Below are 27,866 nucleotides of genomic sequence, written 5' to 3'. Positions count from 1 at the left end.
TTATCGTTTATCGTTATAGCGACGGGAGAATGACACGGAGGAAGTGATGGAGCGGCAGACGTGGAGAGGGCGCTTCGACTTTGCCGTTTCTTGCCTTGGATATGCCGTGGGACTATCAAACATTTGGAGGTTCCCATTCCTATGTTACAAGAACGGCGGAGGTATTGTACCTGGGAGGCATTATACATGGAGAAAGTACTACTGCCTTCTAACATAACTAAAGAGGTTGTATCTCATTGGGCTGCAGACTATCTAGTATTTGGTGACCTTGTATTGACTCGAGACTCCTCAACGTCTCCGCTTTGCACTTTTAACAGCAAAAATAAGTAAAGCACGATCTAGTGCAAACAAGTGTATTTGAAAAATCAGATATGTCATGTTAAAAGGTTAAGAACCAGCCTGCACAAATGTGCTCATCATGGAGAAATATGGAATTATAAAGGACTACAGATGTGCATGTGAATGATTTTACATTCTTTCCTAAATAAATAACCATCAATTCTTCTAAATAATTCTTTCTTAATAAATTACAGTATTTCCCTCAAATCTTGCGTTAAAATGCAACTTGTAATTTCATGAATTGATGCATTTTTCGTCTCCAAAATTCGTCTTGAGGCTAAACCGGAGTCGAGCAATACTATCTAGTATATTTGACATCCATCGTAATGCTTTAGAACGTGGGGATTAAGAAGATAGATAACACCTCCGTGGTTATTTGTGTGTTGTTTGAAAGTTTGCATAGTGATGTAAATGGGAATAGAGGTTTGCCTGAACACCATCTACATGTATAGTCCTTGATATACTCCACTGCCTCAACTGGCTTTTACTCTATTGGCTCGCTACTAATGGATAAGCTGTATACAACAGTTTTTTTTTTCTTTCTGTGTGTATGTGTGTGTGTGTGTGTGTGTGTGTGCTACATTTAGTCTTTGAGATAAAAGATATTTGGCGAAAGAAGGCCGAGAAAGAGCAGATAGGGAATTAAGCGACGTGGGGACTACAGTATAGGGAAGGTAAGTAGTGTCAGCCGAAGGGCAGCAGTTGGCTGCAAGTTCTATTCTCTCACAGCTCTTTCCCACAGGAGTCCTCGGATTCACTCCATTATTCTTTCTTTACCTGATTTTTCTTTATTTGCCCCCACCTTCTCTCCCTCACTCTCTCTCTCCCCCTCTTGCCTAGTTTCGTAATACATCGTTTGAAATTTAACTTTGTTTTCACTGCTCTTTCTCATCTTCAGGATTTTTCAACTTGCCCCCTTTTCCCTCCTTTCTTTCTGGTTTATCTTTTTTCCCTCCTACTGTTCTCTGAACTATGTCACTTGTATGTATACCTGATTTTTAGTCTTTCTCACAACTGTCCCTGTCTCCTATTGTCCCATTTCCATTATAGTGTAACCTCAACCTCAGCTAAAAACTGCCCTTTGTTTGTCCTTATTTGCCTCCCTTCAACACTACCTTTCGTGTATCATTATTTTTCTTCTTTCATTCTCCCTGTGTGGCTTCTTTCCTCTACTCTCCTCTTTTTAAGATCCTTTTTCTTTTATCGCTGAATAACACGCGGGCCTCTCTCCCTCAATAATATTTTATTATTCTTCAGCTTCATTGACAATAACAAGCACCCCGATTAAATTGCTACCTCATAACGGGCTATGAAAAAAAGTTACGATAGTGATGATACCATTCGTACTATTTGTGTTATACCTTGTCGTCACAATAGTCAGGAACACGATATGATTTATCTAGATTAGCCTTCCCAGTCCTCAAAAGAATTGACCTCAATATAACCCAAACTAAACACGATGCTAAAGGGGTTCAAGAGAAGGAGCTCCAAACGGCTGTATTTTTTTTTCAGTTTTCTATGGATGCACAGACAAAATTTCGCAGGGGCATTTTGTGCGTTGTTGATTGTAATTCAATGCCACCATATTTCTGAATATTCTGAAGATTCAGTTTAACAAAATGTCGGCTTTATTTTACTTTTTATTCTGTCAAATCAAATGGAATATCACCTAACAATAAAGCATAGCAACGGAAACAAAAGTGAGATGTGCAGAACTGTGAATGTGAGCCATATGTTATGAAAATATTTGCAACCGTAACCTCATTGAAAAGCCGATTTTATCGTCTGCCCAATCACTTCATATCAAATTAAAGGGAACGCAAACCCAAAAAGCAATGTGGATTGAGTGAAAGCAGAAACATTAGTAGAACATATTAGTGAAAGTTCGAGGAAATCAGGCAATCGATGCAAAAGTTATGAATTTTTAAAGTTTTGGTGTTGGAACAGCTGGATGAGGAGACTAATAGAGGTTACGACGTATGAGTGGACAACAATACAAAGGAAATATAAAGGAAATTCAACAAAAATTCACTTTTCTAGCATTATGTAAGAGCACTTGACTAACCACTTTCAGAAAGGAGGGGGGATAATAGTGTGTTATAGCTATCCTTAACATATGTTAGTATCAAGTTGATGGAATTTGTAATTTTCATGAAAATGAATTTTTAGTGGAATTTTCTTTTTCTGTATATCATTGTCCGCTCATATGTCATAGCCTCTAGTAGTCTCCTCGTCCAGCGGTTCCAATACGAAAACTTTAAAGATTCATAACCTTTGTATCGATTGTCCGATTTTCTTAGAACTTTCACTGACTGACTGATGTGTTCTACTATTGCTCCTTTCATTCAATCCACGTTGCTCTTTGGGTTTGCGTTCCCTTTAAAAGGATATGGGGTACTCTTCAAGCATTAATCTTTGTTCAGTAATGTGTCACATCAATGTTGAGACATTTAAAGTAGAGTAATTTTGATTTGCATCAGCCTTCGCGCAATTGTTTTATTCGCACATTACCGTGTCTGTACCAGTAGGACTATGTACCGCTCATCTATTCTCAAGGGGCAGCGAAAAGCAAGTTACATGTAAAAAAAAAAAAAAAAAAAAAAAAAAAGACTTCCTCAGATAGTGGCTAGTCATTATACAGTGGCACAGGAATCCATCGTCTGCATCTGTGGGGCAGCTTCAGTTTAACACATACTTTAAATGTTGTTTTTGAGTGCCGGCAGCGCAAATATGATCAAAGCAAAGAAAACTATCGTGACCCCATCTCTTGAACCGCCTTGACCAAAAGTAGCAAAATGCTCCTTTTCAATAATTAAAAAAAAAAAAATATCGGGGATCCAAAAGGAGGGCTCGAGTGAGGCTTCCACGACAGGAATCCACCTCCTGCTTTAAAGGATCCAAATCCATATCCATGATACACAATGATTTGAGGGATCATGACTTATATTTTTGTATAGGTTGTAAGCAGAGCAATCTTTAGCACTGCACGCCTATATCATGAATATGTCCAGAAAGTATTAAATACTCAGTTTCTTTGTCAAGCTCAATGCAAAGAGACAAGGTTCACTCCAATGTTTGATATGATTCATCCGCTCAAACGGGCGGCACCTTTTAAGACTCGAGTTTAACCTGTTTCGCTATTTCGACATTTAGGGAGTATAAGGGTTGACGTAATTTTTATAAATATACAAGTGTTATATCGATCGGCGACATTGGTGTCGTGGAATTAGAAATGTGAATAATGTCATCCCCTCACGATCCGTCCACTGTATCATTTTATCAAAGTATTATTTTTTTTTAATGTTAACTTTATTTCCACAAAGGAGCCTTCCTTATTCCCTACTGCACCCTTTTGATGTTCGCCTGCATGCCCCTCATCGTCCTGGAGTTTGCCCTCGGTCAGTACAGCAGCAGCAACATGGTGACTGTCTGGAGAGCTTTGCCCATCATGAGAGGTAAACCTGAAAACCACATCAATCACATCATTAATGGTATGGTGATTTTTCACAGCGTGTATAGTATGGCAACCGTACCGCAGCATGTACGGTAAGCTTTAAAAGAAAACTGTACTGACATTTTCTAATTGTCTGATAATTCTAATCTACATTTTTTGATGCCTACTACTGGAAAGAGAGGATTGTAAAACCCAGGATAAGCCTGTAATGATTTTTTTTTTAAAAAATGAAAACGAGCAAGCCATGGAACGATCCACACAATTTGGCCTACGTCACAGGTGCTCTTGGTGCACAACTCCGACATTAGCAAGACGAACTACATAATGCCAATTTACTGATGAAATCTCACACGAAGTACTGCAAAAGCTGTTATTTAGTATAATTGCAATATGGAGCTATAATAAACATGTTAAACAATATCTATTAATCTTTAAAAGCAATCTCTTTAACAGCTTTTCATTTAGATAAAACTTGTGGGGAAATTCCAGATATGCAAAATGAAATTGGCATCGTTATCCGAACGTGCTGCCCATAGAAGACTGTGTGTAAGTAACGTTACGCATTCTTCTTCTTGCTTATGAGGCAGCAACAGCTAAGTAATGTCCCTCAATTGTTGTAGCCAAGTTACAGTCTGTGGAGTAGGGTGTGTCAGGTCCATGTTGTCAGGAGGTCGGAGATCAGGGCACTCACTCAAGATGTGTTGAGCAGTCTGTTCTGGTGCACCACACTGGCAAGCTGCTGACGGGCGTAGCCCCCAACGATGCATGGCTGCATTGAAACGCCCAACTCCCGTTCGAATCCGATTTAGAGACACCCACTCACTCCTTGGGAGGTTTGCTCCTGGGGGGACAGATGTATTGGGCGTGACAACGAGTTGGGCAGGTCGTTGGGTGTCTTCCCAGCTTGTTCTCCATGTCTGACAGATGTTGAAGTCTGATCCTCTCAGCGTTGCTGCATGGCGGGAGAAAGGGCGGCGAGACTTCAGTCGCCGATGCCGCTGACCCAGAGTTACAGAGCCCTCAACTACGTCGTGGAGGAGGTCGTCCGGGTTGCTGGAGGCCTTGGTTACCAGCCTATGTGTGTGATGTTCTCGGCGCATGGGGGCAGGAGGGATGCCTGAGAGAACAGGTAGGAATTCTGTTGGTGTAGGCCGGAGACATCCTGTTATTAATCTCATGGTGTCATTCAGAACTGAGTCAAGTTTCTTGGTGTGAGAGCTCCTACACCACGCAGGGGAGGCGTATTCCGCGGCACTGTATACAAGTGCTAGCGCACTAGTGCGGAGAGTGGTTGCACTGGCACCCCATTTTGAGCCTGCAAGTCGGTGAAGGAGGTTGTTCCTTGAAGACACTTTTGCACTTATGGCCTTGAGTTGTTCCTTGTAGGTCAGCTGCCTATCCAACTTCACTCCAAGGTAGGTTGGTGTAGCATTGTATGGAAGAGGTGTTCCATCAAGAATGACACTGAGTTGCCGATTAGCCTCCTTGGTGTTCAGGTGGAAAGCTGTTACCGTTGTCTTGGACATGCTAATCTTGAGTCTCCAGATCCTGAAGTACTTCGCGATTTGCGACATATCTGCAGTGAGGGTATTCTCTACATTTTTTGACCAGGCTCTGTCAGAGTGAAGAAGGGCAAGGTCATCTGCATAGCCATACTGTCGTGAGGTTGTGAAGGGGATGTCACTGATGTATATGTTGAAGAGCAAGGGGGATAGTACAGAGCCTTGAGGAACTCCATTCCGCAGTTGGCGTGGTCTGCTGGACTGTCCATCACTAGTCTTCAGAACAAACCTCCTGTTGGCTAGAATGTTGCAGAGGAACCTCACCATGTGGCGATCAGGGATTGTCTTTAATAATTTCAGAGTCAGACCCTGGTGCCACACAGTTTCGTAGGCTGCAGTGAGGTCGACAAAGATGGCGCCAGCTTTGTGATTCTTCTCAAAGCTGTCTTCGATGTCATTGGTCAGCTTGACAATTTGGTGGACTGTACTCCGACCATGGCGGAAGCCCGCTTGTTCATCTGGTAATTGTGGGTCAACCACAGGTTCTATCCTCGCCAGAAGGAGACGTTCCAGAAGCTTGTAAGGAACACAGGGAAGGGAGATTGGTCTGTAGCTCTTGGGGTCATCAACTGGTTTGTTTGGTTTGGGGAGAGCAATTACAGTGGCTTTTCTCCATATCTTAGGGATGACTTGGTTGGTGAAACAGCAAGAATAGAAATCTGTTAACCATTTCTGACATTTGACCCCGCAGTGAATAAGGAATTCCGGTGGGATGTTACGCATTGATGATCATGATCGAGCGATGGTTCGCCAGTTCAAACTATCTAACGTAGATGAGGGCTGAGTGAATCTAAATCCAAATGTAGATAGGGTTTCTAGACTCTCTTCAACGGCACGCACGATTTACGCTTAGTAAGATGAAAACGGTACCCAGTACACATAGACTCTGAAATACTAGAACTAGGACCAGGACTACTGAGCAGTCAAGGAGTAGGTTCTACGTGGCAGTCCAAGTTTTGATGAGTAGGCCCTACACTCACTCACCGTCGACATTGCAGCTGTAGGCCCTATGTGCACAGCGCTAATAAGGCACAGCGTAACGTTACATACCCCTGGCCCTGCTGCCAGAACTTGAAGAAAGTCCAGACGAAAGTCCAGACTCCAGATCTACATCTGGACCCTTGTCCTGCGGGCACTGTTGTTCCTGTGCTGGATTTTTCAGGTAAGGTATCTGCTTTATGGATTTCCGATGTTTTGTAGTCGAGATAAATCTCATAGTGGTGTTATTTACACCAAGGACTAATGTTAGATCTAACAGTTTGTTTCAGTAGGCCTACATAGGACCCATATATCTCGGAAGAGTGGCCTGACCACGTAGATTCCAACACGTAACACAGTGTCGCCGCTTCGCAATCCCAGCGCTGGTGTAGGTATAGTGCTAGCGTACGTCCGTATCCATGTAGATATCTCAAAATTCACCTTGCCAAATGGCACCAAACTCACAGGAAATACTTTATGATTCATATCCAACAGCTCACGTTAATTGGAAACAAATCACATGTCGGGAAGCGTAAGTGTAGATGTCGACTTTCCTGTCGGCGTCGCTAAAAATAATCTGCTCTACGACTAACACGAGTGATTGCGGCCAGGCCCTACCTACCTGCTGCGCACGCACAGACTGAAGTTAGCCATTTAATATCATGAGACAAATCTTTCAAGTAATCTGGGGCAATAAATAAATTTACAAATTATTTGTGGTAAGTTGATTGAAAAATGTAGTTCCTATATCACACAAGTCGCAAAAATCATTACACTTTTGAGTTTAGTTCTCGCGTAAATTACCCGTTCGCACAGTACTAGTCGGCTAACTTCAGTTCTAGATTGTGCATCTTGCGTTCACCAAGATCTCTCGCGAAGAGTGAGTTTTTTTTTGAGTGACGACTTGAAAGTCGACGTCAATATTGATACTTCTCGAATACTGATTTCGTTCAAATATAAGAGAATACTTTGAAATATGCTATGAAGTATATCCTGTAATTTTGGTGCGATTTGGTTTAGTAAAATTTGAGATATCTACATGGATAGAACAGTACACAAGCGCCGCCTGCTAGCTAAATTAGGCCTAAGCGTCGTCTGCTACTCGATACGAATTAACGCACGCGTATGCCAGCTCTTGTAATCAGTAATAGTGAGAGTACCTGTGACATCATAACATCCGGGCTCGTCAGCTCATTAGCATAATTCTCACCTAAAAAGTTCCATTTTTAACATTAAATTACGGACTTAATCCTTATGAAATTTTGATTCTGTTTGCACCGCTGGGTCTTTTAGAATTAAAAGAACAACATATAAAAAAATAAAAAAACCGGTAAAATGCCCTTTTAAAACTCTTTAAAACCAGGACTGTAGCAATACATGTCATCGATAGAAACCTTTCTCTTGCCCTTTTAAAGGGTGTTGCAAAGGGTGAGCACAGAAAGGTACTCGAAGTCAGGAAAAAGAAATGAATGCCTGCCTAATCTATTGTACTTTGGCTTTCATAGTCTTTGTCACTCCTCAAAGTGGCAGTCGTCTACAGTGCTTTGAAGCAATGAAGAGGCAATTCAATCATAATTCCTTCTCCTTGCAATGGAATGCTGTGTATAAATCATGTCCCGTTCTCTCTGATAAGACAGAAATCACAATATCAAAATACAAACATACACACAGGTCTGTCCTACTGCCAGTTCTTGTCGTACTCGGTAACCCTCGGCTACTACAACATCATCATCGCTTATTCTATCTACTACTGTTTCGCCTCCTTCACGCGCAACCTGCCGTGGGTGGGATGTGACCACTCGTGGAATACACCGTACTGCAGCGAACATTTGGGGGCTTGTCTGGGAGATGGAGGCATCATTATTGCCAATGGCAGCTGCGCAAACCTGACGATGCTCACAGAAGATGAGCTCGGAGAATACAACGTTATTGTGCATAATGAGACCTTTGTGGATCTCGGCAACTATACAGACCCCCTAAAGATGAAGAGACGACTACCGAGTGAGGAGTACTGGACGTAAGTGTTAATAGTATTTCAGTATTAGAGTCTACTTCCGTTCACAAAGAATAAAGTATAGTTGGATATAATCACCATGCGATAATTATGTACAACAGACTCTGGCAACATTCTCTTCAAGCAAAAAGCTTCAAGAAAGCTTCAAGAGAAAGAGGGCCCTCCCCCCCCCTCCAAAAAAAAAAGAAGAAAAGATAGGGGTGGAAGCAGAAAAGGTAAGAAAACATTAAGAATTCATGGCCTTAGACATGGATACGGTGCTGCAAGGTTATTAGTGACCCGAAATTCTTACACAGAGGGGAAAAATGGAAAGACCACAAAGACACACCGGCAACAAAATGCCTTGCTGAAGTGTTGGAGTTGTAAACCCAGTACACGAATCATGCAACTTTAGAAAAGAAATCCGGTTTGCTTCGAGTACATCTTGTAAAACCAGAATCTAAGAATCCTTTGGTGATCTTAACCCTAACCAGGCCGGGCTTTTTTGGGTGTTCTGTGGCCGGGGAGGGGTTGATTCAAACCCCCCCCCCCCGAGATTTCGGCCGTCGCTCGCGCAATCACCATGAAAATTGGCACATACATTACCTGTCGCGTAATCTACCAAACTATAAAAAAAAATGGAAATTTTCATCATAATGATTAATTATGTTGATATAATTATGCGTACTACTTTTTGCTATAAATCAGAAATTAAAGCTCCTAGAATCCTAATTTTTGGTGATAACATTCTTTGTAGCATTCCTAACAATGTACATGAAAAAATATCTGGTATCAAAATCAATTTCTTATGTATTTTATTGTTTTATAAATTTCTTATGTATTTCTTTGTTTTTCGTCCTTTTGTTTTATCATTTTTTTCTCAAAATTTTTGACAGAACCTATTTCAAGCATAATTATGCTAAAATTAATTAGTTTCAGCCTCTGAAAGTGAAAATCATATCTTTATGAATAAGAAGAGAAAACTCCATTTGCATAGACTTTATACACAAAATCACGTTTTTAAGCCATTTTCGGTCTGACAGGCATGTATAAAAGGTCGCGCAGCGTCGTAACGGTATGCGCGATTTTCGCAAAAATGGTGTCAAAAGATGCGCAAGACTTGAAAGTAAAAAGTCAGCTAACGGCGCGGTCAAAAAAATTCACGCGGCGGAGTAGTCGCGAAAAATGTCAAGGGGGGTTGATTCAACCCCCTTGCCTTTTTAGGGTTAAATGAGACTTCCGGATGATTTTCAGACGTTTACATTTTAACAAATATCTGTTAGTTATACTGAGTAGGCCTACAAACTTTCAGAATCTATCTTGATCGGGATGAGGAATAAGAATGTTTTAGAAATTGATAAACAAATTGCAATGAACAAGGATGATGACTCTGGCCATGTTCAGACGTATTTCTAGTCGGAGTAAAAATTCATGGCTCGGCAATTAAAATTCAAATTAATGCATATCTTACCACGACCCTTGTGTCCACACGACGGGCGTGGGAAGAAACTCCGAACAATTTATGTGCGAGGGTCGGTGTAACTTCCGGAAGTGTTAGCGCTGCGCACGTCGACCATGCGATTGTTTTTTACCAGTGGCATTTGTCTTCTCCATTCTTGTTGATGGAAATTTTGGCATGAGCGGCAGCTTCTTCGTCGCGATCGATTAGGTTAGAATTGCACTACACGCGCACGTGTACTCGCAAAATGTCAACATTGCGATTTGACCCAGGAAGTTTTACCTAGGTCGTAAGGTATGTAAGTTCATAGATACTCCGAGGGCTTGTCCGCAAGGGCAATTTACTCCGACCGGCTAGTCGTGGTAGCGAGATACTCCTGAGAAAACTCAGGAGTATCTTGTTCGGAGGAAGAGGTCGTGGTAAGTTCCTCCGATCGGAGGAAGTTACCACGACCTTGTTCAGACGGGCACTACTCCGACCTATCCTCCGAAGTTACTCCGACCAAGCTTCCTCCGACCCTTCCTCCGAAGTTATTTCGACCAAAACTGCCTCCGTCTGAACACAGCTTATAGCAGCCTCACCAAAAGAATGCAAGGTCGGGGCTCGAGGAAGCATAGCAAAAGAAGAAGGCATGCATATATATTATGCAAAAGTGAACTTGTTAAAGGTATTAGCCCACATTTGTAAACCTGCAGCAATTGGTCTCATAGTTAGCATGGAGTTTGGGTATGATTGCAGTAACACCTGTGCAAAATTTCGTTCCAATTAGTCCATTACTTTCATAAAAATAAATGAAAATGCACCGTAATCCGTATGCATGCGTATAACGCTCGCTAGCTCCAGTCCACGTACGTGTTACATGTACAATGTACGTAGCTATAGCCCGTGCTCGTAATTCGATTTTGGGTCGGGTTGACCCGGTTTGAAAATAGACCTTATGCATTGACGTCATCACTCGCTTGACAACCTCTCGCGACGCCATCTTAGAGGGCAAGCGAAGTCCTTGACATCGCAGAGGAGTGCAGCTAGTTATGTGCTTTTCCTATGCGCGCTAGCGGCGATCGCCTCACTCGCCGCCAGTCCCCAGGCTAGTGGCAGGTTTTTTTTTACCATCAAACAAGTTTGACATGACATGACACATTATGCAGCAATATTTGGGTAATTTTCTCACATTGTGCAATCGAAATACTCACAGTAACTACAGAATTCCTAGGTTATATCGCAGAAATTTGTATCCATAGCGCAACACCGCCGTTCGCTGAATGTATGTCGCCATTTTGAATTTCATTAGCCAATCACATGCGAGGTACGTGTTTTAGTAAAACACACGTAGAAATCTACCTCGCATGTGATTGGCTAACGGATTCGTAGATTGATGAGCTGTTACGACCGCTGGTAGTTGCATCTTTTTTCATGAAAATTGTGCCAAAATGTTGGATATATCATTAACCTGGTGAGTGCACTGCATACATCAAATGTCGATTTTGCTATACAAGCTTGAATTTCCCGATCTAGGGCTGTAGATTACATGCAATAGAAAAGACAGTAAAAGAAACCCCGATGTTGTGTGTAAATGCCCATTGCCTCGCGTGTAAAAGCACGCTCCAGCAAAGCATCGCTTGCCCTCTGAGGGAGGGCGCCCTTCAGTTAGTAAGACCGTGTGACGTCATATGCATAAGGTCTATTGATTTTAAAACGATGATTTTCTCTCTTTTATCGAATGGTATAGACAAAGAACGACAGGTGAGGTATGTTACTGTTATAACTTGTACTTGAAGTCATATTGGACCTGTTTTATGCAGTTTTGATTTTCGTGGGTTTGCAAATGTGGGCTAGTACCTTTAAGCAAGCGATATTGTAATGGAATTACACTGCTACATTTCTGAAATATGTGAGGGTCCTATGTCATCAACACTGTTCAGTGTAATTCGTTTAAGAGATTTAGACCCCGTTTACAGTGCGAGGCTCGGCCCCGGATCGGCCGCGGCCGTGCCCAGCCCCGCTTCAGTGTAAACGCACAAAAGGCCAAATGCGAGGCCAAAATTGGCCTCGCATTTGGCCTCGCTCTGGAGGTGGTCTCGGCCGCGGCTGAGCCGCGGCCGAGCCGCGGCCGAGCGCGGCCTTTTCTTGGTGTAAACGCAAACTGGGCCAAATGCGCGGCCAATTGCGCGGCCAATTTTAGTCTGGCTTCCAAACCCTCTGCATGTATATTTTGCTATTCAGAATATTTACCCCCTCAACGTCGAAAACTAGTATAATGTAAGGTGGTTTTGTCCTGCAAAGGATTCTTTCCTTCGGCAAAGGCCTTTGCCCGAACGGCGAATTCGTCGCCACGGAATTCATTTGGCAAAGGGTCTGAATACCAGACAATACCAAATTGCATTTGTTTACAAGCAGAGCGCCACTACGACAAAATATTGAAAGGTTTGAATCAAAAGCGCGGCCGAGCCCGGCAGTGTAAACGGACAAAATTGCGGGGCCCGGCCTCGCAATTGAGGCTGGGCTCGGCCGCGGCTCGGCCCAGCCCCGCACTGTAAACGGGGTCTTAGACCCCGTTTACAGTGCGGGGCCGGGCTCAATTGCGCGGCCGAGCCTCGCAATTTTGTCCGTTTACACTGCTGGGCTCGGCCGCGCTTTTAATTCAAACCTTTCAATATTATGTCGTAGTGCATGGCGCTCTGCTTGTAAACAAACGCAATTTGGTATAGCCTGGTTTTCAGACCCTTTGCCAACTGGATTCCGTGGCGACGAAGTCGCCGTTCGGGCAAAGGCCTTTGCCGAAGGAAAAATCCTTTGCAGGACAAAACCACCTTAAACTATACTAGTTTCCCACGTTGAGGGGGTTAATATCGTGAATAGCGAAATAGTACGGGCAGAGGGTCTGGAAGCCAGACTTAAATTGGCCACGCATTTGGCCCAGTTTGCGTTTACACCAAGAAGAGGCCGGGCTCGGCCGCGGCTCGGCCGCGGCCGAGACCACCTCCAGAGCGAGGCCAAATGCGAGGCCAAATGCGAGGCCAATTTTGGCCTCGCGTTTGGCCTTTTGTGCGTTTCCACTGAAGCGGGGTTGGGCTCGGCCGCGGCCGAGCCGCGGCCGAGCCTCGCACTGTAAACGGGGTCTTAGAGTATTAGTTTCTCTGCTCAAGGACCACAATAAAGTCCACACATTATACATGGAGCTATTCATGTACTGCGTGATATCAAATTATCCCCCCAAAAAGTTAATCGTCTTTACTTTAAAGTATATAGACGTTGCTCATTATTTTACTTTTTCACTCATTCGCTTCCTTCCTATGCTTGTCTCATGCCAGGAACCAGTTTCTAAAGGAGTCTTCCAGCATATCTGAAGTTGGAGGTGTGGTCTGGCAGGTTACCCTTAGCAACCTCTTCGTGTGGGTTATCATGTTCGTCATCATCGCCAAGGGTATCAAGACTTCTGGCAAAGTGAGCTAATGCTAACATTGAAACATTCTCGCAAAAAAAAAAAAAAAAAAATGACACGCTGTCATTTCGAGAAGCATCTTATTTTCTACATGACTTTGGCTAAAATATCATCAGGCTCTTTATGTGACGGGGAAAAAAGTAATAATATGCGTCGCAGCTTCCTATCCTCTTTAGGTAGGACCATTAATGTTTTATTTTTTTTATGGCAGCAAACTTTATGAGATTTGTGTTGTGGATGTTATGTTAGATGTATAATAATCTTGGCAGGGTGTATGGTAGGAGGTTCTATAATCAATAAGTTGGCTATGATGACTGCGATCCATCTTTATGCGAGTATCCGACAAAACTGTACTGTATATGGGTGAAATTTTGTCTGATGTCTTCAGTAAAATGCACATCATTTTCAATTTTAGCAAACAAACACCCTGCAACCTTATAAAAGTAATAAATATGATGAAAGATTACAGAGATAAAAACTACAAAGAAAGCCAACGTAGATAAATAACTGGAGATGGATCCATATTAGTTAGAAATGAAGCAATTGAGAAAATTAGGAAGCTATTAAAAAAAAAGGAGGAATGACATAGGTGGATTAACAAAAATAATGGGAATAAATCGATGAATTGCTATTTTGAGGAAAATGATTCCTTTTGCATGTGCAGACAGATAACAGGAACAGGACGCATGCAGGGTGTCTATGTGTTTATAAATTCCTGTGTGTGTGCGTGTGTGTGTGTGTGTGTGTTAAGGGTGGGGGTCATGAGTTCGTTGGAAGTACTTGTGAATGTTGAGGTAGGGGAGGTGTACATGGCGTTCATACCTCCCATGCAGACCTGAGTGGATGTTGGGGAGATGGGATATAGAATTCTGGAAGTATCTTTGCTCTTACTTATTGACTATAAGTAGTAAATTTTATATAATTATCATAAATGCATCGCAGCTTTTGTGGTTTCCTTCCTCTTTAGATAGGTCCATTAATGGTTTGTTTTTTTTTTTTATACTGCAGACTTTATGAGACTTGTGTTGTAGATGTTATTGTTAGATGTTGTAGAATTATAAACGCTTCAGATATGAATTGAAATGTGAATGTTGAAGTTTTTAAAATTCACACACACACGCACACACTCATACATTCAATTCTTAGTAGAACAATTATTTTACATAGTGCGCCAAGATTTCGGAATTGAATAGGTCAAGCTCGGCTTCTGTGCAAAAAAAAAAGAAAAAGAAAGAAGAAAGAAAAAAGCTTGAAAAATAAGGTCAGCCTTGGTGACATAGTCACTATTTCCATTTCATTTTTTTTTTTCTAATTGTGAGCTTCGCATGTCTAAATCTAGCAGAAGAGTGGGTTTTAAGCATAAGAAACCCATTGGCCCGAATTCACGAAGGTGATACAATGGAAACCATGGTTTAAACCGTGAACAATTTGTATAGAGCTCCAAGTGTCGCACGGCCTTTTTCGTTACGACATCAGTCATTTCGTAACGAAATGACAACATTTCGTCGACGAAATAGTCATTTCTTTAACGAAATGACTGATTCGTCGACGAAATGACTGATTTCGTAACGAAATAGGCCATGCGACACTTGGCGCTCCATGTAAATTGTCCATAGTTTAAACAATGGTTTCAATTGTAACACCTTCATGAATTCGGGCCCGAATGTCTAGATAGTGAGCACTAACATTATAATACAATAATAATAGGTTATTATTTACCCAGGGTAGCCTCTTCAGTGTTACCACTGCTCTACCAGAGGGCCCTGCCATTATTATTAACCTAGCATTGCCAGGTACGCATTTATACACCTGGGTCGAGAGGGACATGGTGGGTAAAAGCATTTTGTCCAAGGACGTATAGCACTGGGCGGGATTCGAACTCGGGTCCTCCGATCGGGAGTCGAGAGTCTCATCCACTATGCCACATCGCCCCCACTAACATTCTGTCCCAACATTCTGTCCCAATAGACACTAAGCGATCACTTGACAGGACAAGCCAATCATGTGACATGAACATGAATCGTCATCCACTCCATAAAGTATGCCATGCCAGTCACTAGTTTCGACCAGGTCTGGACATTATACAGCGACAGTGTCGCGACAACGTCCAGAAAACAAAATTCTTCTAAAATTCCCATAAAATCGCCGGAAAGAGCGAGGGGTACAGACACTCACCGAAAACCTTACCAGTGTACAAAGTAGGTTTCCACGAAGGGTAATGTAATAGTACGCATGCAGGTTGAGGATATAAAATGAATGTTACCACAGCCGCGTTCTCATAGAAAGTTGCAAGTCTAGTGTCTGTAGTTACATTGTATACCTTAACTGGCTCGGGTAGAATCTGGCAAACTTTACCGTGACAACGTGCGACGATATGCTTGGACCGTTTAAACAGGTAGGGTGGGGGGGGGGGGGAAGTTACCCTGATGTTACCTGGACGTTGTCGCGGTAGCTCTTGTTAAAAGGCTCTGTTAAAAGGAGACTCCAGGGATAACAATGTGGATAACACCACTGCCTCTTTCTGTCAGGTGAGCGCATTTTTTAAGTATTTATTTTTTATGATTTCGATTTTCGATTTCGATTTATTTTTCATATTTCTCGATGAAAAAAATACATCAAATATAACAAAATAAAATGAAGTACATGATATCAAGCTGGAGACATACATAGAATATTGCAAATATATAAAACATATAGTGGTCGATCTATGAAGTTTGGAATTTGTGAATGAATGCTAAAGAAATATGAAGGAACCTACTTAAAAGGGAGCTTGTTGAGCGTAGGTCCCAGTTCAAATCGAGTTAAAGATTAAGATGGGGAGCACGGGTACAAAATGACCGAAACATAGAGAAAAAAAGTACAATTATACAGTTTTATAGCAAATTCTTCTCTAATGCAGATTTGGGGTCGGATAAGCCACATGCTGTAGGCGGATGAACCATTGTCGTTCTGGCAATAATAACAATATGACTCAATATATGATAACAATGATACGGTTAAAAAGTATTAGAAATTTATACATTGCGTGTATTAAGGAGGGAACACATGCACCTGCAAATCCCCCCCCCCCAAAAAAAAAAGAAAGACATTCAACAACCAGTTACAGTGCAGAGGGAATTGAAATACCAGCTGTTACCTCGCCCCAACTGTCTTAAAGAAGGAAGAATATGCATATGATACTCCTGTACAGCACAAAACAGATTTTAATGAGCTGAATTAGTGTAATTATTCAATAAATACTGTCTTAATTTGCATTTAAAGGATGATAGTGATAAACAACCTGTGAGTTCAGAGGGGAGATCGTTCCAGTATTTCGGTCCCGCATACATAATTGTTTTCATCGCGAAAATTGTTCGAGTACGTGGAAGGTGATAAGCGTCCCGTAGGCGGGTGGGATAATTGTGAACTGAGTAGTCTCTTTTGAACATGTGAAGAAAAATATCAGGAAGATCATTCGTGGAGTATTTATACATGAAAATACCTAGATTGTAATCAAACAAGTCAGTCAATTTAAAAATTTTATTCTTGTGAAAAAAAAAATCATTTGTATGAGATAGATATCCGGCGTTATTGATAATTCTGATGGCGCGTTTTTGGAGAAGGAAAAGCGAATCAAGCAAAAATCTGGACGAATTACCCCATGCAAGAATTCCATAGTTGAGGTAAGGGGAAATCATTGTTGAGTATATGTATGGGGAAAAATATTTCAGCTTATTTAAAATTCCTATGTTTCTGGACAAAATTTTACTTAAATATGAGGCTTGTGCAATCCACTTATCAGTGGCGGATCCAGAGGGGGCGCAACCGGCCCACGTCCCCTTTATTTTTCGTTAAAAGCAAAAGAAATAAAAAGAAAAAAAAATTAATGAAACCCGGAAGTGGCACCAGAAATATAGTACACATCCGCTATACAACTAGTTACTTTGTGACATGATGGATGTGATGGTCTGTATTCTTTTTACAGGTGGTGTATTTCACCGCTCTCTTTCCTTACGTGATGCTGACAGCGCTCCTCATTCGAGCTGTAACTCTGGATGGTTATTACGAAGGTATTATTTTCTACCTTAAGCCCAACTGGACAAAGATCGCATCCCCACTGGTAAGCACGGAGACGATAAGGAGCAAATGAAAGAGAAGATAAAAAGTATGCATGTTTATAGCACATGTTTATATAATCATGTATCTTTGAATACATGTACATAACAAAAATAGTGTAGCTGTAAGACATGGATCCATTGACTGCCTATCCGTGTGGCAGAACCAGTATGCCAAATGTAAAAAAAAAAAAAAAAAAAAAAAAAAATCGAGTGGTGGCATAAAACATGGGATTAAAATGAAATGAAACTGGTGAGACCTCATCTCTTGAACCAAATGGACCGTTTCTGTAATGTATATTAATGATTGATCCGAATTTCTTTTTCAGTATGTAACCTTACACAGAAACGACGCGTTACAAATCTGCTTTCCCCCGCCCCGTTAAGTTCCTTGAGCAGAAAAAAAAAGAACGTTATAGTTGATAGATAGGGGAAGTTTCCGGCAAGTTTTGTTGTAAGCTCTTCTAAGCAATGCTTGCATAGAATTTAAATGTATTTCATGGTCTATTTTACAAGAGTTTTAGCTGCAGGTAGAGATACACTGAGAGAATTCATGGCAATATCATTTAAAAACGAAACATTTCAGAGGAAGTATGTCTGATTCGACTCTACGTAATTTATAACCTATATGTTTTGTCCGTGGTACATTTCGAATACTGTTAGAATTTTCTCCAAAAATGTGTACTACATAACCGATTTTTTTTTTTGTTTTTGTTTTTGTTTGTCATTCGATGTTTTTGATTATCGGAAGAACAAGTGTGACCTCATCATGCGTTTCTCCCATATGATATTGCCTTGCCACAATTGTTTCATCATTTTCCATGCGATGAAAGAACATCATTTCATCTCACTCCTTCTCTTCCAACTTTCTATAGCCGTGGAAAGATGCTGCGCAACAGGTTTTCTTTTCGGCCGGGGCTGGCGGTGGTAGCTTACTCACTCTGAGTTCCTTCAGCAATTTCCACAATACTTTTATCAAGTTAGTACAAATACCGCTTTAAACAGTCCTTCAGTAATATGTGATCTAACCTGTAAGTTTCACGAACTGATTGAATACATTTTTGTATTTGTATTTTTTTTTCAACTTTGACAGTTTATGTTTAACTTCAACGCAACTTCCCTGTATATTCAATTCAATCCATGATTATCCCGCTAGGCAATCTTCTGAGTTTCATTTACCCCTTCTGAGAACATTATTGGCTCAGAATACATTTATATACACAGGCCCTAGATTCTGGAATTAAAATTCTCCTTCTTTGTATTCTTTTAAGCGGAAGTTAAAATCTCTGATTTTTCGTTTTTATTAACCAAGTCCCAACAACCACAGGGTTCATCATCCAACCGTCAATCAATTAATCTCTGAATTTATTATAATGAAATAGCCATCATAATCTCTGCACGGCTGTATGCAGCCACCAGCTGTTTGAAGCACCTCTTCAATTCCCTCTTCAATTCCCTCTTTCGTTTCCCTCTTTCGTTTCCTTGATCAGCGTGTAGGCATTCTCTTCCTTCCTTCCTTCCTTCCTTCCATTTTTCCATCTATTTTGTCGAGTCGTGTCATGTTGCTGTGTGTCTCGTATATTTTGTTCCGTCTTGTCTTAAATTATACTTGTGCTAAGCATATGCAAATAAGTATTTCATTAGATTTTTCTTGAGGGGTTCACAATCTACAAGCTTGCTTTTTAGTGGACCTCTCAGTTCTTTTTTTTTTTCAACTGAAACATAACCTTGTATTTTTTTGCGTATACATGCATATATATATATATATATATATATATATATGTAACTTTATTATTGTATCATTTGATATCATTTGCAAGATGTATGTATACGATTGTGATATGATTCCTAATTTGTACTGTGTTATGTTCTGTTGGAAAAGAGGAGAAGAATGAAATAAAACGAAATGAAATGAAATGAAATAACGTTTGAAGGAGTGCATACAAATTAACACTTGAATAGTGTTATCCCAAAACGAGCTAAATCTATTTTGGTAAGTTGAGTTTTTATAATCAAAGCTGCTAAAAACAAAGAATGATTTTGATAACAAAATACAGGACATTCTTTATCATAACTTCTAGAATATTCTTCGTTACTTTACAAGTGAGGTATTACTGGAAAGGTTTAATCTTACTCTGATGATGGACTTACTTAGAAATGTTTGAAATGGTGCTTAGACAATCTTGCAATAGAACTCTTCCTTTGAAGGAGTGCATGCAAATTCACATTATTTTTGTGCCCATGTATGTTTGGTGTGTGTCTGTGTGTTTGGACGCGCGCGCAATACACTGTCTATATGCATGATATTTCATGATTACACATGGTGTTTAAAAAAAGTTTTAACTCCTAACAAAATTTCACCTCGTGCGAAGTCATTTGAGCATGTTCTGTCATTTAAAGTACCTTTGTCCGAGTCATGAATGCAAATTGTATATTTGGATATAATTAGTAGATAAAATAGATAACGATATACGGTATGAAATTTAACTTGCCTGTATGAATGGGAAATACTATTGTTTCTCTTACGTATGGGAATGAACCAGTGGCTGTCATACATTGTAATGGTGTGTGTTTATGAGATACATTTGAAATAAATATGTATGGGTCAGCCAGGACTGCAAACCCAATATGCGTGAATTTTGTTTCGTTCTTTAAGAAATTTCACTTTTCGAAATGACACCTGTCGCACCTACTTTTACCTACATGTTCTGTCCTTCTTATATGTTTCTTTCTTTCGGTGTATCCTGTCCCACCTTCTTCCTTTTGTTCTTTAATCTCCTCAATTTCCAACCTTGTCTCTTCATCCATCCATCCTTCCAGCGATTCAATGCTTGTTGCAGTTGGCAACAGTCTCACCAGCTTCTACGGTGGCTTTGCAGTCTTTGCAATTCTCGGGTACATGTCCAAACAAAGTGGGACCCCAATCAAAGACGTCGTCAGAGGAGGTAGGGGTAGTTGAAGCGCGGATAGTGATGTAGGACTGGTAATGAACGGAAGACTGCTTCATGAAGTAAATAAGAATGTTCAGTTTCCCTCAAAATGATAACCTCCACTGATTCACTTCATCTGCACTTCAAGATTCTAGTTGTTGGAAACATGTTTGTGTGTCTTCGTTGCTGTTGTTTTATTTCAATTGTGTTTAATTTTCATCAAACGAGAGTTAATGCATAGTACAAAGTATACATTGTCAATTCGAATTGTTAAACAATTTGATGAAGTATATGCCACAAAGTGTAATACAAAATATATATGTAGGAACAGATGTATAACGAGAAAGAAAAAGTGTACAATATGCAATAGTAACAGAAAGATAAATATAGCGATGGAAAAGAGTGGACTATTGGAAAGCGCAGCTTGTACGACGTGGATCGTGAAAAAAAGAATATGTTTGCATATATATATATATATATATATATATATATATATATATAGATATATATATATATAACTCTGGATCCAGCTGTAGGGAGACAGCGTGTGTGAAGTGTGTACTAAATAATATCAGCAGTAAAGCTTGCATTTAGATAATATTGTTGAAATTTATAGGAGACGTACATTGTCCTTTTTAAGGTCGCATGTCTCCTCGAATATGGTGATTATGACCATTTGTCTCCCTAAAGCTGGATCCCTATATTTTTCCAAAATAATCTTTGTGTCGTTAGAGCATGTAACAATTATACATTTGTTGAAAAAGTCAGCATCGTATATCTGACTCTTTTCTTAAAGTGCTTTATCTGTACTTGTACTTGGTCACCTGGTTCTATTATAAATGCGCAGTGTGTGAAAGTTAGCAACTTCGTGTAATTTAATCATCCCTTATTTTCCTATATTTTGTGTGTATCAGGATTCGGGCTGGTGTTTGTGGTTTGCCCCGCTGCGCTGGCGGAGTTCCCCGGTGCTCCTGCCTGGTCGGCGCTTTTCTTCGTCATGCTGTTTCTTCTTGCTTTGGATAGTCAGGTACGTTAATTTTTAAAAATAATCAGGATAGACCATCCTACATAAATGATTAGGCCTATATCGTTTCAGTTTATTCACAAGTTACAATTGGATAAAGTAAGCCCTTTTCATTACTAATGACTCTTGCCTCTTTCCGGTAGTGAAATTTTTCCGCACTAAGACGTTTCTAAACTCCAGAAATAACAAAATTAATGTTATATCACAAGACGTGGAGTTTTAAATCCATTTGCAGAGACCGCTCTCAACCTTCTTTTCATAGAAAAAAACAATGAAATAAATAATTCAAAGCTGTGAATGACCGGTAATTCCTCATCGTACTCAAAAACCAATTAGAATAGTTGTTCTTAAGTAGCACAGGCTATGTCTCTTCTTTTCAGATTTGATAGACAAAAATAACAATTTCATTATTTGTTCTGCTTCGTTCGCCGTTTACTGCAGTTTGTCTGCCTGGAAGCCATGATCACAGTGTTTCTGGACCGCTTTCCCAAACTGCGAAAATGGCGCGTGGTTGTTGTAGCGGTTTCCTGTATCGTCTGCTTTCTGACCAGCTTCAGCTACATGACAAATGTGAGCAAGCATCACCTTCTATATTTGAATATGAGCAGCGTATTACAACAAACCTACTTGGCCCAGGTGCAATAGAGTCACGCCATCAAAGATATGCACATTAATCGCTTCAATTGGTAAAATAAATTCTGCCACTTCGGTATAGTCCCGAATACCAATGTTCACAACTTGCAGATGGAGTGCTGAATCAATGTCTGCTGAACCTTGAAGTCGCACCGGTAAAATACAAATTAATGAGGATTGGATGCACAAAATGAACAAATCGCTTTGAAATTGAAAGACTAAAGTTAAGTCGATATGTAAGAAGAAAACGAAGAAACGAAGAAACAAACAAAAAACAAAATAAAACATACGTGAAATAATGTGTTTACTATTACACAATGTACATGTATTTCAGTCACGATGATCTTATAACTGCATAGTGTACTACTTTTATGAGAGTACATGTAGGCCTACTAGGAAAGTAAATTTGAGAGACTATAATGTTTTACACATTGAGAGATGTATGATATACGATGATAATATGATATGTGGGGTTCGTTCTAAATTGAACTTAGTACTAATTTTCTCGACACCCTTCCATTTTCACTTTGATTCATGGTGAGTTTGGGCAATTTCGTCGTTTCTCCTGTCTGTAAAGACCTGTTTGGAAATGTACTACATGTATAAGCACGTGGTCAAGAATATTTGACGAATGAAATATTAAATTTTCTCTTATGGCCCCGCGACCCTCCTCCAAATAAGCTTTCGTTTAGCATGCTTTTAATGTCAACGAGGCTTTTGGCGCACACGTGCTAAATTCTACCCTAAAATCGGTTACCTCTAGATTTAGGGAAACCCACTTAAACACTATAGAGTGGAGAGGGACATTGTTGGCAATGTACCTTCTCTCCCATTGACAACAAAATCATGAAAGGGCTTCAACCTGGAGTTTTTCTTTGCAATTTGGCATCCAAGTAGACTACATGACATCTTTGTTTTCAAAGTGTTTCTGTATGTGCACTACTGTTTACAACGCGCCGAAGCAGTCACAAATGTCGAATTTTACATATAAATTATTGTATACCAATGATATTCAGTTGGTAGTAGTGCGGAATTGCAGGAAATCATAACGATACCAATAGCCTTGCATACTTTCTTTTTTTTTAATTCAGTATTATAATTTAATCATGGCATTGCATGGTGGGGTCACTGTGGCATAGTGGATAAGACTCTCGACTCCCTATCGGAGGACCCTAGTTCAATTCCAGCCAGTGCAGTGCTTACGTACTTGGACAAGATGTCTTTGCCAACAATTACTGTCCCTCTCGACCTAAATATTTAAGTGGGTATACCTGGCAACACCAGCGGTAATACTGATCACAGGGCCATCTGGTATAGAGAGTGGCAATACTGAAGAGGCTACCCTGGGTACGGAAGACCATAATAAATTCTTATTTTTTCTTACAATGTGCTTTGTCGTTTCGCATTATATTTTCTTGTACGGAATTACAATATATTGCATGGTCTTGTATTGTATGAGGTCGTTTTCTCATATACTTATTTTCACCATGCTACTATCGACCGAAGGCCGGACCCTACTGGGTAGCACTGATCGACAGCTACGCCTCGGGCTGGATTTCCATCATCAGTGGACTGGCTCTCCCGCTTTCCTTCGGCTGGGTCTACGGCATACGACGCCTCAAGAACGACATACGGGCCATGCTCGGCGGCAAGCTCGTGGATCATTGGTCCTTCATGTACTGGCAGCTCTCGTGGCTTTTCTTCACCCCTGCCATTCTACTGGTAAAGTCAAGCTACAAAAAAGAAATGCTGCCAGCTTTTGATAACACGGACGTTTTGCTCATGTGTTTGTTTTACGCAAATCCTTTCCAGAAGTTCATTGCGAGTTCGTTGTGACCTATCACGCCACTGGCGATACCGACCAAATATTGCGTTTGAAATATGAAATAAAACGGAATTGAAAAAAAAAATGTTCCTCATCTTGCTGATCTCTTGTTGAGCATTGATTATTTTGAAGATTTTCTCCTTCCTTTTCTTAATTCCTTAATACGTCAGTGTACACATCTTCAAATTCCTGGCTTTTCACATTAAAGACTTCAAAAGCAAAGATGATTGAGATCGGGGTAATGTAGTCACAGTCTCCCTACACAGTGTAATGAGAATTGTTGCTACAGCCAATCCCGCCCTGTTATTAATCCATGCGATAATACAGATCATCCTTGTTTACAACATCACCAACTGGTCGAAGCCGGAATACAACGGACCATTTCCTGCTTGGTGTCACGTGATTGGCTGGCTCTTCATTGTGGGAACAATGATCTTCATCCCAGGTGTTTGGATCTATGACTTAGTGCGGACACGGGGAACATTTCGGCAGGTGGGTATATTCATAAGCAATGTATCATGATAGAGACTGCTGAGACTAGCAAGAATAGAGAACTCAACTCCATAATGAAGTTATCCGTGATTATATTTACTGTAAGTTTCGTTAGATCGGATTGAGAATGAGAAAGTTAACTTAATTATGAATTTGCTCTGAGTGCATAGCGTTGTAAACACTGTCCAAATTCCCTAGCGCAGATTATGGTTAGATGTTTTCAGGAAACTATCGTACTCAAACCAGATAAGGATATGATGTCATTGCCTCACTATTGCCCCGATGGCTCAGACGGAAGCACAATTCATGTATCACACAAAAAAGTTCAACAATGGCTTGATATTCCCTCGTTGAAGTAGTCACTATAGCTTCATTAGTAAAGCTCTGGATTTTTTTTTTTAAATTATAAGTGAATTAAGATATTGATTCTTCTTTTATGACTCCATAACGAATTTGTAGAGATTTTCGCGCATACTTCTTGGAGAATTTAACGTGAATGGAAGAACAGAAAACATTGCGGTTTTTTATGTATCAAATTGGAATTAACTAGGCAAAATGAACCATGAGGTAATCTAACTCGACAAAATGAATCGGTAACAATAATGAAGTTTTTTTTTTTTCTTGTTGAAAGCCCGCCACTGCTCTTAGAATAACTGAAATGAAGAACGTGCCTTTAACCAGACCAATCGAGAACGATGTTTTCGCGATGTCAAAATTCAAAGTATGTCGAATGCAATCTGTATAATTTCTATCATGCGTCAGCGCCTCCGCGTCCTCACCCGACCGGTGGACGACTGGGGACCCTCTAACCTCGAGGACCGTATCGAAGCCTACTGGGTGCACGTTCAAAATGGAACCACTATGGGGGGCAGCTTTCATCCCGAAAAGGCCCCGCTACCGTATTCCAAGGACCCGCTAGGGACCGAGCTCCACCCGCTGAATGCGGCTGAACGTGTGAATGGTGAAAGTTAAGTTCAGGTGTGAAAAGTTTTGGAGTCTTTCAAGTGAAATACTCTTTCGAATGTGCCTACATCATTAGATTTGCCTTCGTGAAAAAGCACGACATATTTCTTTAAAGTTGCAAGTAAGTATTTGCAAGGTTTTTTTTTTCTTTCTTTTTTTAGCACATGTAGAAATTCCATAAAGCAACCATTCTGGATGTATAACCCTAAGTTTCTTTTCATTCCTGCTGCTGGGATGTGAATTGTAAGCTAAGAGAAGAGAAAAAAACCGACATCATAAAAAGTTTACAGGTCGGAAGTTTTTATTTCCTTTGATTGAAATAGCAGATGCCTTGTCGCAATTTGTGTATGAGAGGCTGTACAATTACCTTTATCATTATGTAGCTTTATTATGTACGTATTCACATTGATTCCAACATGTTGTCGGTACTACTAACATTTTCTACTTGCTCTTAAGTTCCTTCACATTACAACGTTTCCGTACAGAAATTCGAATTTCGAATTTATAATTTACTAATCCAAACTTCAAGCTACTTTAATATTGTTATCTACTACGACCTGTAGTTTCTTCAGTTTCTTTTGAGGGCCTAATGATATATCAGTTTAAATGAAAAAAGGAAGAGAAAAATTAAGATATGAATAGTGTATGTTTTTATGGACTTAAAAGGTTTTTTTTTTCGACGTTGGATGTACTGCGACCAAAATAGTGACTGTGTTCAAAACGAAAAAATGTGATTAGACGTTCTATTGACAAAGGATATTAAACGCTGTATCATGAAACTACAATTCTCAAGACCCACTGTTTTGGAATTTTAAAATGTCTCCGTGTGTGTGTTTGTGTGTGTGTGTGTGTGTGTGTCTAAGTGTGTGTACGTGAGTGCGTACAACGTTATTGGCATTGAGGAAATGAGCATTAACGTAAATAGTGGCCCAATGATGCTCTTGTCTGACCGTTTGCTTTCTCATTACAGAAAATTATATGTAACACTCTTTAATGTTTAAGACTACAACACATCAATACACGATAAAAATATGGTTATTAAAGTGAACACGTCACATACAATAGACAAAGTGATGTGGCTTGTGGTATCCCACATGTATACCATGAAAGGTGCACTATTAGGTGTGCGAATTCGTAGATATACGAGAAACAATGCAGAGCTGCCAATTTCTGTAGGCGTGGAGGGTATAATGTCGAAGGTAAAAAAAAAATCAATGGGAAGAACAACTTATACGACTAATAACAGAAAATAATATTGTGTTTCGTTGTTGTTGTTGTTGTTGTTATTGTTGTTGTTGTTGTTTTTGTTTTGTACGGATTTAAGCCTTCCGAAAAGAGGAAGCCAGGAATTAGAAAACTCGCAAAGAAAGACGCGACTTTTTTTTTATTTCTTGACAGCACGCCATTTTAGGTTTAGATCACACAAAATTTTCATACATAGAGCGCTATTTGTTTAACAGCTTTTGAAAACCTGACACTTCCTTAGGATATAGATTATTACAGAAATATAATTATTCGTAGAAGTATCCTAACTTTTCTGCAGTATCTTTCGTGTACAGTAGCATGGCGCCCGGCATTTCTCACGCAACTTTAGTATGGTAAGTCGGTATTCATTTCCGTTAAAAACATATAAAAATTACAATTTGAAACAGCTGGAATGCCCATATTTAGCGTTGCCACCATGGTACCACTGGTCTTCCACGGGGTTCAGTTACATAATAATCAAACAAGCATTTACAATTAGAAAAAAAAATAGAATGATGTAGAGATAAAATTGGAAAGAGAATGAAAAAAAAAAATACAGAGCTTAAGGTTACAACATATTACATACATGACATCACTTAAACATTACATGACAGAACAGAACAAAATAAACCCGGCTATCCTGTCACAACAAGCAATGCATTCATGAATTTGTACATATCCTAGGAGAAACATTGAAATTTAAGGCTGATCGAGCAGCCGGCGGTAGGTTATTATATATAAATGCCGCTCGATGTGTAAATGATCTTTTGAGAAATTCAGTATATGGTTTGGGTAAACTAAGTTTGTTTCCGAAACGCAAAGAATAAGGGTGAGAAAGATCATCTAAAGATACAGACAAGTATTCTGGGTCATACCATTGAGTGTTCTCAACATATCAGCAGGTGATTATAACCATGCATTGAGACCTGCGTTTTCTCCGGAGTTGCTAAACATAGACGCTACAATTGCTCCATTGTTGGTGATATAAAAACATTTTCCCCCTAAATTAACTCTTCTTTTGTGAATGAGGCTCTAAATTGTATTTTACTCTATTCGTATTGAAAGCTGATGTCATTCCCTGAAGTCTTTTCTTGGATCCACTCGTCTATCATTTCGCTCTGAGCCACAATCCTTCCAAGTTCCGACGTGACCTGTTGACAACATGGGCATTTGATAAAAGAAATCAAACGTATTATATGGGGGTGTTTCATCAATTTAGTCAGCGCTGACAATTTCAGTAAAATCCTTGGTTTTGATTGGCCGAGATGCTCTGTTCACTGACTGTTACCATGGATATTGCCTGAGACTGACAACTTGTCAGCGCAGACTAACTTGATGAAACACCCTCATGATGTCGGGCAACGTTCAGACTAGTTAGTATACTGCTAGCAAAATGGACTTACGATGTTTGTTTGTTTTTTTCCCCTAAATGC

At 40.1% G+C, this 27,866-nt stretch overlaps 1 protein-coding gene across 1 annotated transcript; it reads left to right on the top strand.

Moving 5' to 3' along the window:
• On the top strand, positions 1-25,904 carry LOC140240743 (sodium- and chloride-dependent neutral and basic amino acid transporter B(0+)-like). Its single transcript, XM_072320509.1, has 12 exons — positions 1-161; positions 3,663-3,794; positions 8,005-8,350; positions 13,097-13,229; positions 17,192-17,326; positions 18,197-18,300; positions 20,142-20,266; positions 21,166-21,278; positions 21,717-21,845; positions 23,415-23,630; positions 24,061-24,225; positions 24,988-25,904. Exons 1-12 carry the CDS (start codon positions 47-49, stop codon positions 25,195-25,197), a joined length of 1,923 nt encoding a protein of 640 aa, XP_072176610.1. The 5' UTR covers positions 1-46; the 3' UTR covers positions 25,198-25,904.
• The last annotated feature ends 1,962 nt before the right edge of the window (positions 25,905-27,866 follow it).

The sequence above is a fragment of the Diadema setosum genome, chromosome 17, assembly GCF_964275005.1.
Source record: "Diadema setosum chromosome 17, eeDiaSeto1, whole genome shotgun sequence".
In the NCBI taxonomy this organism is placed as follows: Eukaryota; Metazoa; Echinodermata; class Echinoidea; order Diadematoida; family Diadematidae; genus Diadema; species Diadema setosum.
The sequence above is the reverse complement of the archived record's forward strand: the minus strand, read 5'-3'. Positions and strand labels throughout refer to the sequence as shown.

What these genes read in the sequence shown, in the direction of transcription:
- LOC140240743 (XM_072320509.1), top strand. Translation starts at nt 47, where the DNA reads ATGGAGCGGCAGACGTGGAGAGGGCGCTTCGACTTTGCCGTTTCTTGC. An exon ending in ATGTTACAAGAACGGCGGAG is followed by an intron (nt 162 to 3,662) that starts GTATTGTACCTG and finishes ATTTCCACAAAG; the next exon opens with GAGCCTTCCTTATTCCCTAC. An exon ending in AGCTTTGCCCATCATGAGAG is followed by an intron (nt 3,795 to 8,004) that starts GTAAACCTGAAA and finishes ACATACACACAG; the next exon opens with GTCTGTCCTACTGCCAGTTC.